General features: G+C 40.9%; 1 protein-coding gene across 4 annotated transcripts in view; it reads right to left on the reverse strand.

Moving 5' to 3' along the window:
* Nucleotides 1-10,158, reverse strand: part of SLC5A10 (solute carrier family 5 member 10) — a 186,461-nt gene extending 176,303 nt beyond the window's left edge. For all 4 annotated transcript variants that reach the window (XM_043978046.1, XM_043978048.1, XM_043978044.1 and 1 more), the window contains exons 1-3: nucleotides 10,051-10,158; nucleotides 3,899-3,970; nucleotides 1,966-2,070 (exon numbers count right to left, since the gene is read on the reverse strand). In XM_043978046.1, the coding sequence (XP_043833981.1) occupies nucleotides 1,966-2,070; nucleotides 3,899-3,970; nucleotides 10,051-10,158 (285 nt within the window). The remainder of the gene's footprint in view (nucleotides 1-1,965; nucleotides 2,071-3,898; nucleotides 3,971-10,050) is intronic.
* Nucleotides 10,159-10,433: the final 275 nt, after the last annotated feature.

The raw sequence follows: 10,433 nt of genomic DNA on the forward strand, positions 1-10,433 counted from the left end.
TCACTTCCTAGGTAAGCCAGGCCAAGTCAATTTCCTAGGGACTCCAGTTCCCTCCTCAGCAAAGTAAAGAGGTTATTTCAATCAGGTGATCTCTGAGAATCTCTTCCAGCTTTGAGGTTCTACATTTTACTTCGCAAATACATAGTCCTGAATGATCTATTGTTGAACATTCAGAATTAGGACCCTGAAAAGTCCTCAATCACTAACAAAAAACAATTGAACCCTCGATATGACTTTCTAAGGTAGGAAAATGGATTCAGACAGAAAAGCAACTTAATTTGACCAACATTCTGTTTGTTTGTTTGTTATTAATTTTTTTTTTTAGTGAGGCAATTGGGGTTAAGTGACTTGCCCAAGGTCACACAGCTAGTAAGTGTTAAGTGTCTGAGGCTGGATTTGAACTCAGGTACTCCTGACTCCAGGGCCAGTGCTCTATCCACTGCGCCACCTAGCTGCCCCTTGACCAACATTCTGAATCCTAAAATGTCTATGCTGGAAGAGCCCTCAAAGAGATCATCTAGCCTAACCCCTTCATTTTGCAGAGGAGGAAACTGAGTCCCAGAGAGGGGATGGATTCATGCAAAGTTGCAGCGCCAGGAGAAGGATTCAGGGTTCTTGGGACCAAACACAATAGCTGCCTCCCTAGATTCCCTGAAGCAAGAGCTAAAATAGGAAATGCTTTGGGGATCTAGAGTTGTAAAGGACCTCAAAAGCTATCTACCCAATACTGTCATTTTACAGTTTAGGAAAGTGAAGCCAAGAAGGAGTAAATTATTTGTCCAGGGTCATATAGACCTCAAGCAGCAGTTTCAGCATTTGAATCCAGGCCCGCTTAATCTATAGTCAACTCTTTTAATTATACCATACTACCTCAAGCAAGGAAAAATAGAATCAACTAAAACTCATCCCCCCACACTGCCTTGTTAGTCCAGTTTTTAATTCTTCCAAGTGGGCAAGCTCAGCCAGGGGTGCACAGTCACTCCTAAGGATTGTCTCAGGTTCTTACTTGAGAGTTCCATCCTTGACAGGCACGCATAAGAGAAGCTGTCAATTATCTCCTCTCATCCCTAAATAGGCGAATGCCGGAAACACCCTGAAAATCTTCCTATTATTCTCTAATGATTCCCAGGGATGCCTACTGTGAGTGAGATTTTCCCCCACCCTTTAGATTTAAGCGATTTAACTATGGTATTAATCAATATTTAGACTACAAATTGCAATTTAACATGATTGGGTATTCTTTAGTACCTTAAGCAGACAATTATAGAGTAAGTAAGATAGATATCGGTAGAACTAATATACATGTCGTGTTGTAATCTGGTTTGGGATAATTTAGAGTCCATCACTCAATCCCAATTCACCATCATCCAATTGTGGTTAGGCATCTACCAATCAGCTTAAAGGGCAAATACCAAAAAGAGTAACTCCTGAGCTAGAAAAGACCAATCACAGCTTAGAAGAGCAGTCAACTGATGGAGATGGATGAGTCCTCGTGGTGCTATCCCAATATATGTCCAAGAGTTAGCAAGCCGGATGATGGCTCCCATGATGTGGACAAACCCAACTGCAAGGGGCCAGCAAGTGGGATGAGGAACTTTGTTTATTTACCACTTGGGGGATGTGCAATTGTGGGGGGAGTTTGTCTAAAAATAGTAGCGTATAAATACTTTACAGCTCTGTGGGGGTATAAAAACTCCCGGATCCCTAGGCTGGAGGTCTTTTAGGTCTTACCCCTGCCTGAGACCGGCTTTATTGTGAGATAGACCCTCTCTCAATAAACCTATTTTCCCCGACTTGGGGACTTCACTGTTTCTTTTCTTCATCGGACTAAGAAATTTTTGCGACTCTACCCATCCCCACTCTTGAGAGTTGTGGCCCCGTAGGACAGACAACCCTAGTAACTGTTCAAGTTCTCACGTCAGGGTTTGGGGGGAAGAGAAGAGATGGACGGACTGTGGCACTTACGTTGAACTCAAAGCCAGCTACAGCTAGTCCTCCCGCTGCACCTGACCCAGCCAGTCCAATGAACAGCCCAGATCCTTCACTGCTGGCAAAGAGGGAGGCTCCAATCTGTAGAAAGGAACACATAAATAAACAATTTCTCTTTACCATCCAATCCCATCTTCTCCTTCACTCCCAAGTTCATCAAGCAGCCAGATGGGAAACAGAAGCCAAAGCTACACCATTCGATATATCCCCAGTGACTTTCTAACCTAGGAACATAGATTTAGATATGGTCGTGTTGGGCGGGGGGGGGGGGGGGGGGGGGGGGGGGGGGACACGACACACTACCCTCTCCTGATTCTCCTTCTACCTACCTATCTGATCAGTCCTTCTCAGTTGCCTTGGCTGGATCTTCATCCAGGTCAAGCCATCTAACATTGGCTCTGAAAAGTGACCCTATACATATTGTGATCATATTGTCCTGATCTTCAGATGTATGGTCTGATGAAAGATAATCCTTTTTCAAAGCCTTTTTGCCCCATTGAAAGAAAATTTGTCCCACAAAATTCAGTATGTATGATTGTTGTATCCATATGCCAGAGTCCCATGGCTTTTGATAGTCAGGAGTGCATGACCTCTGACTTAGGAAAGCCATCAAAAATAGAGAGTGTACAAGGTTTTATGAAGGATGCAACTATTGCTGACCTTATGACGCAGACATCAACATCCAGCAGTGCCCAAGGTATTAAGCAGCTTGCAGCATAACCCAGCACATAAGACTTCCTCAGGACAGAACCATAATGTAGAAGAGCCCCAAATCTGCACTGATTTGACACAAATACATCTTACTTGACTGCCCTGATCTCCCATATATGTATGTATGTGTATGCATGTATGTATATATGTCTATATGTATGCATGCATGCATATAGACATATACACATACACATATTCGTTTTCATGGCCACAGTGTAAGAATGATTTTAGGAATAATAGAATTAGCAGCTTAGGGTCCTGAGCCTTCCTTCTTAAAAAAGACTTCTACCTAAAAGCAACTTCAAAGAGGGCTAGAGGGTGATACTATTGGCACCAGCTGCTGCCTCCTTGCTCCCACAGTTCAATTTATCTCCCTCCCTGAGTAAATCCCAAGAAAACATCATCTGGGAAGTGGAATATATCAAAACTTCACCTTAGAGCCCCTAGTTTCCCCCCACATCCTTAGTTCTTGGTCTCTACCACAGACTCAGTTCCCATTCCTAAGGGAAGGAGGGGTCTGTCATCCCCTCCCATAGGCTCCAAACCCCTCCAGGGTTTCCCTCACTTTTTTTTTTTTTTTGCGGGGCAATTGGGGTTGTGACTTGCCCAGGGTCACACAGCTAGTAAGTGTCTGAGGCTGGATTTGAACTCAGGTCCTCCTGAATCCAGGACTGGTGCTCTATCCACTGCACCACCTAGCTGCCCCCGGTTTCCCTCACTCTTTTTTTTTTTTTTTTTTTGCAGGGCAATGGGGGTTAAGTGACTTGCCCGGGGTCACACAGCTAGTAAGTGTCAAGTGTCTGAGGCTGGATTTGAACTCAGGTCCTCCTGAATCCAGGGCCGGTGCTTTATCCACTGCGCCACCTAGCCGCCCCGGTTTCCCTCACTCTTAAGGAAGGTTATGGGGAGATAGGAACCTGAGAGGATATGGGGAAATGTGAAGTAATGGGAAGCCAGAAGAAAATGAGATAAGGCTTAGGGTTGAGGGGAGAGATCACTAAAAGGAGATAGGTTGAGTGGGAGACAAGAGGAGATACAGGTGCTAGCAGAAGATGGAGGGCTGAGGAAAGATGAAAATATTGAGAGTGGGAAAGGATGATAGAATGAGAAAAGACTTGAGGAGAGAGAAGGAAAGGTGGGGCTAAAAGGAGAGAAGCTCAGTGGCAGAGGAGAGAAGGGAAGTTCAAAATATACTTACTGGCCACCATGTCATGTCCCTTCCTGCGAGGAAGTAGCCTCTCAACGTATTTCTGTTGACTCTGCATGAAGACTGAAAAGAGAAAGAAAGATCCTTACCAGAGATCAACAACTGTGGTTTCTCACAATTTGGAGAACTGTGCCCAAACCAACTCAAAAGGGACCCGAGTAACAGCCATACCAAGGAATTGGACTTCTACGGTAGAAAAAACACAATAAAGAGTTCTAACCCCTTATCTGTTGCTAACTAGCTCCTGTGTATAAAATGCTCTCTCTGAACCTCAACTTCCTCATCTATAATTTAGAAACTATGGCCTGCCTCCTTCATAGGATCATTGTGAGGGTCCAATGGTATAATTTCAAATATAGGGTCGAATGGTATCTCAGATATAGATATATATTGGAAAAGCAAGAGTGCCCCCTAAATGTGAAAAATCCTCGTCATCCTCCTCTTCCTCTTCCTCTTCCTCCCCATCATCATCACCACCACCACCACCATCATCATCATCATTACAGAATAACCAAAGAGACTTCCAAGGGATCTCCAACTACTTAATTGGATTAGGCACGACAAGAGGTAGAGGCCTGCCGAGAATGGCCTCAGATTTTCCTGGCACACTGGAAATACCAAGAGAATGGTGCTGGGCAGTATAAATTAAACATTAAACTCTATAGTAAAGACTAGAAATATTATAGGATTTCAGAGGAAAGAAGTATCACTAAGGGTCATAGAAGGCTTTATGAAGAATGTGAGACATGAAGGACAGGTAGAAATTGGCCTGGCAAAAGAGAGGGCAGAGGGTATTTCAGTCATAAAACAATTTCATGATACTTCTTTCACTAATACAGATCGCAACCCCTCTGCAGTTTTGTATATGGTCTTCATTTATTATTCTGGCTAAAAATATTCAGTGCCCACTGACCAGCTTGGAATGACCTTAGTTAAACTGATCCTTGGATGGGGGCAGCTAGGTGGTGCAGTGGATAAAACACTGGTCCTGGATTCATCAGGACCTGAGTTCAAATCTGGCCTCAGACACTTGAAACTAGCTGTGTGACCCTGGGCAAGTCACTTAACCCTCATTGCCCTGCCCCACCCCCCAAATTTAGACTGATTCTTGGAGATATGCATAGAGTTCATTTCTGAATTCATACCTTTCTAGGCTAGAAGCTTCTGCAGCTTGGTAGGTAGGATCTACCAGAATATGTACTCTGCATGATCTAGTGGGTAAAATTTAGGAAGATCTGAGTTCAAATTCTAACTCTGACACTTCCTAGCTATATTATTATTTTAATTTATTATTATTTTATTTTTATTTTTGGTGAGGCAATTGGGGTTAAGTGACTTGCCCAGGGTCACACAGCTAGTAAGTGTCTGAGGCCGGATTTGAACTCAGGTACTTCTGAATCCAGGGCCGGTGCTTATCCACTGTGCCATCTAGCTGCCCCACTTCCTAGCTATATGACACCAGGCAAGTCACCTTACTATTTTGAGTTTTGACTTCCTTATCAATAAATGGGGATCATGATACCTATAACCCACATTACTGGATTATTGTGAGACTCAAAAAAGAGCAAATGTGTATAAAGCACTCTTCAAACCTTAAAGTTAATATAAATGTTAGTTGTTATGGTCACAACCCAAGTTTTCTTCTATGTCACCATGAGATAATAGAGTAGGACTTTAGTCCTCATCTAGAAAATAGAAATAATTATACTTTCCCTACATATGAGGTTTCTCCTTTCAATTCCATCAAAGAAAGGGTTTACTCTTCATAACTCTTCATAATCATTAGTGATTACTAAGGTGTGGGGAGGGGGTGAAGAAAGGGAGGAGAGAGCCCAGAGAAAGCAAAAGCCAGTGGCCAGGAGCAGCTAGATGGCACAGTGGTTAAAGCACAGGCCCTGGATTCAGGAGTACCTGAGTTCAAATCCAGCCTCAGACACTTGACACTTACTAGCTGTGTGACCCTGGGCAAGTCACTTAACCCCCACTGCCTATAAAAAAAAAAAGCCAGTGGCCAAATTCTAATATTACCATGACCAGGTGAATAATTTTTTAAGGTTTTCATTAAAAATACTTTAGGTTGGATTCTGGAGAGCAATTTGGAATTATGCCCAAAGGGCGATAAAGCTGTGCATACCCTTTGACCCAACAATTCCACTTTTAGGTCTTTTTCCCAAAGAAATCATGGAAGGGGGAAAGGGACCCACATGTACAAAAATATTTATAGCTGCTCTTTACGTGGTAGTAAGGAATTGGAAGTTGAGGGGGTGCCCATCAATTGGGGAATGGCTGGACAAGTTGTGGTATATGAATACAATGGAATACTATTGTGCTGTAAGAAATGATGAGCAGGAGGAGTTCAGAGAAACCTGGAGGGTCTTACGTGAGCTGATGATGAGTGAGATGAGCAGAACCCGAAGAGCATTATACACAGTATCATCAACATTGAGTGTTGACCTACTGTAATAGACTATATTCTTCTCACCAATGCAATGGTACAGAAGAGTTCTAGGGAACTCATGATAGAAGAGGATCTCCAAATCCAAGAAAAAAAAAAAAAGAACTGTGGAGTATAGATGCTGATTGAACCATACTATTTCTTTTGTTTTGGGTGCTGTTTTTTTTTTCTATTTTGAGGTTTTGCATCACTGCTCTGATTTTTTCTCTTGTAACAGGATTAATGCAGAAATAGGATTAATGTTATTATGTGTATATATATATATGTGTGTGTGTGTATATATCTATATGTATATGTATATAGATATATAGATATAACCTATATCAGATTACCTGCTGTCTAGGGGAGGGGGGAGGGAGGGGAGGGAGGGAGAAAAATCTGAAATTGTAAAGCTTGTATAAACAAAAGTTGAGAACTATCTTTACATGTAATGGAAAAAATAAAATACCTTATATGTTAAAAAAAAAATAAAAATACTTTAGGTTGGGACAGCTAGGTGGCACAGTGGATAAAGCACCAGCCCTGGACTCAGGAAGACCTGAATTCAAATCAGACCTCAAACACTTGACATTTATTAGCTGTGTGACCCTGGGCAAGTGATTTAAGCCTCATTGCCTCACCAAAAAAAAATTGTTTTTCATTTTTAAAAAATGATTTTTTTCTTTTTAGGTCCCAGGCTTTCTTCTTTGGAAAGAAGAGGTGAGAAGTGGTGGGAATAAGGTACAGTCTTCAGGTGCTGCCCACCAGCCAAGAAGGAGTGGGTTCCTTTATTAATTTCTCCCCCAATCTATCCATCCATTATTTATTTATTTATTTATTTATTTTTTTGCGGGGCAATGGGGGTTAAGTGACTTGCCCAGGGTCACACAGCTAGTAAGTGTCAAGTGTTTGAAGCCGGATTTGAACTCAGGTACTCCTGAATCCAGGGCCGGTGCTTTATCCATTGTGCCACCTAGCTGCCCCCATCCATTATTTTTTAAAATTATTGTTTTCATTTCTTTAGGCATGGATAGGTTAGGTTCCCTTCTCAGTTTGCATCCCAGTCCTGGCCACATGCCATGAAAAACCTACTGGAAAGTTGGGGTTGGGAGCCAGGGGGGCTTTTTTTCAGCAGAGAGCTGGGGAGAGACTCCAGTATGGCCCCAATTGCCCTGCAAAGTGTTCACAGATGGATCCCTGTTCCATAGCTGCCTTGCTTTCTCATAGTTGGGGAACACTTCCAACTCACATTTTTTGATAACTATTTTTGTTGGACTCCCCTTCCTAGAGAAAATAGAGAAATGACCACAATTTTACAGTTAGTTTGACACTTTATTACTGCATTTAAACCTCATCATCTGTGACTAAATGCTATGACATGAACTGAATTAGGGAAAGGGGAAATAATAATTCTCTTATCTTACATATATAATTGCAGATTCAAGCTATGTAAAAGAAAGAAAGAAATGGGTTGTCTTAAAAGTAGTGAATTTCTCTCCTCTTGTCTTTCCAGAGACTAAATAACTTGTTGGCAGTATTGGAGGAGGATTTTTGCTTGAGTTGGACTGCTTGAATGATAAAGTTCCTTTAAATTCTCTGATTCTTATATAATTCTACCAACAGTCCTGTTGGGTAGGTAGGGTAGGTCATGGGATAACAAAATTTGGAACTGGAAGGACTGAAAGCACCTGGCTTAGATTCACATAGCTATTAAGAGGTAGAACTGGAACTCAGTTCAGTGCCCTTTCAATGACACAAGGCTGCCATTTGTAACTTCCTTTTATAAGCAAGGAAACTGAGACTCAAGAAAGGCTAAAAGATTTGCTAAATCCCCAATTAGCCAGGTCTTCTGTCAGCCTTTTCCATTGACCAGAACCACCTCCTATTACACTTCTATGACCAGCTCAAGGGGAGGGCTTAGAATGGAGCAGAGAAAGTGAGTGGAGATACCTGTTACTATTCACTCAAAGCAGAGGAACTGAATGCAATACCAGGGAACTTTCCCACAGAGGCCAAAAGGCAAACTCAAATCTAGGTCTTCCTGACACCAAGCCTAGCTCTATCCACTAAACAATTCTGTTTCTCACAACTGCAGTATGATAGTAACAATAGCAAAAAAATTACATTAATATAGCACTTTCAGGTTTGTAAAAAACAACTTATATACATTGTTTAATTTGTTCTCCAATCTGTGAGGTAATATAGTTATTATTCCCATTTTACAGATGAGGAAACTGAGACTCAAATAGGTCAAGTGACTTGCCCAGAGTAACAGAACTAGTTATGTGCCAAGGCAGGATTCAAATTCAAATCTTTCCCAGGTCCTAGTTTAGTGCCCTTTACAATACACCAGGCTTCCACTACCATATAAAAATCCCTTACATTTGCTCAGCATTCAGTTCATACTTCTGAAAGTATCCTCACAACAAGCCTGTGAAGAAGGAAGGACAGGGAATATTACTATTGTCCCTATTTGACTCATGAAGAAACTCTTGCCCAAAGTAATCTGGCAAGGAAGCGTTGGAGTCAGAACTTTAACTCAAGTCTGGCCATAATCAGTATAAGGTCCACAAGGAAATGTGGTGGTGACATTTTATAAGATTTTCTCCTAATTACTTAACTCATATCTCCCAGAGTATTGAATAATCAAATGATCTGTGAGTTCATTAGAGTAGGGAAACTCTGCAAAATGCAACCCATGCATGAGGTCAAGAGATAGCCTTAGGCAATACCACAACTTGGTCTGTATCCGAAGAGAAATTTAAAAAACTCCAAAAGTAAAGGACCTATATGTACAAAAAATATTTTAACGGCTCTTTTTTTGTGTGGCAAAGATTGGAAATTAAGGGGATGCCCATCAATTGGGGCTGAAAAAATTATGATTTATGATTATGATATAATCCGATTGTGGTATAAGAAATGATGAGCAGGATGCTCTCAGAAAAATCTGGAAAGACTTACATAAGCTGGTGCAAAGTGAAATGTATTCTGTGCAAAGTAACAGCAATTTTGTAAGATGATCAGGTGTGAATGATTTAGCTATTCTCAGTAATATGATGATCCAAGACAACTCTGAAGGACTTATGGTGAAAAATGGTATCCATATCTAGAGAAATAATCTATTGTATATGAATACATATTAAAGCATACTTTTAAAAGAGGGATAGCCTTAGGAAGTTGCTTGAGGCACATAAAAATTAAGTTACTAAACAAATTATGATGTATTAATGTAATAGATTATTACTGTGCTGTAAAAACCAATAGACACGATGAACCTAGAAATTCCTATAAAGACATATATGGATTGATGCAAAGTGAAACAAGCAGATCCATGAAATAAAACACACACATATATATACATATACATGTATACACACATATGTATGTATATATACATACATACATGACAGCAACAATGGAATAGAAAGAATAACAATGGAAAACTTGCAGTAACAGAGCAATTTGTTTTAAATTCAACCAAATATTAAACAACAGACTTTCCCCCCCAAAAAAAAGAAAGAAAGAAATTAAGTTACCCAGGGTTACCTAGCTTATAAATGTCAAAGACTGGATTTGAACCCAGGTGTTCCTGTTTCCAAGCCCAATACTCTATCCACTATATCATATGATAACCTCCAGAAACCTACAAGAAAAAAAATATCCTAAGTTTCAAAAAGTCAAATGCAAGAAGTTTCCATTTGGGACTCACCCATATTCCCACAGCCACATTTAAAGCAAAATATACCACGATGACAATAATATCTGCTACATTAAGTTTTTGCCTAAAATAAGGCTCGCTAGTGGAGTCATCTGCCATGATCTCTTGTTTTAGCACTGGACTGAATGAAGGCAACAAAGCAACAAAGCAGGTTGTGATGGGCTTTCTTGTTACTGATTAATCATTAAACCAACTCGATGATGTCATTTTCAGCCCACGACATGTCTGCATGGGGTGAGGATAGCTTCAAAGTACAATTCATTTGGTTTCCTAGCCCCTGCTTTAAAAAATCATATGACTAGGGACTGCATGGGATCGAAGGCTACAAAAGCAACCTGCCCCTTTAGGGGCACAAAATGCTATTCTGGATAGCC

Source organism: Dromiciops gliroides, chromosome 1 (assembly GCF_019393635.1).
Source record: "Dromiciops gliroides isolate mDroGli1 chromosome 1, mDroGli1.pri, whole genome shotgun sequence".
Lineage (NCBI taxonomy): Eukaryota > Metazoa > Chordata > Mammalia > Microbiotheria > Microbiotheriidae > Dromiciops > Dromiciops gliroides.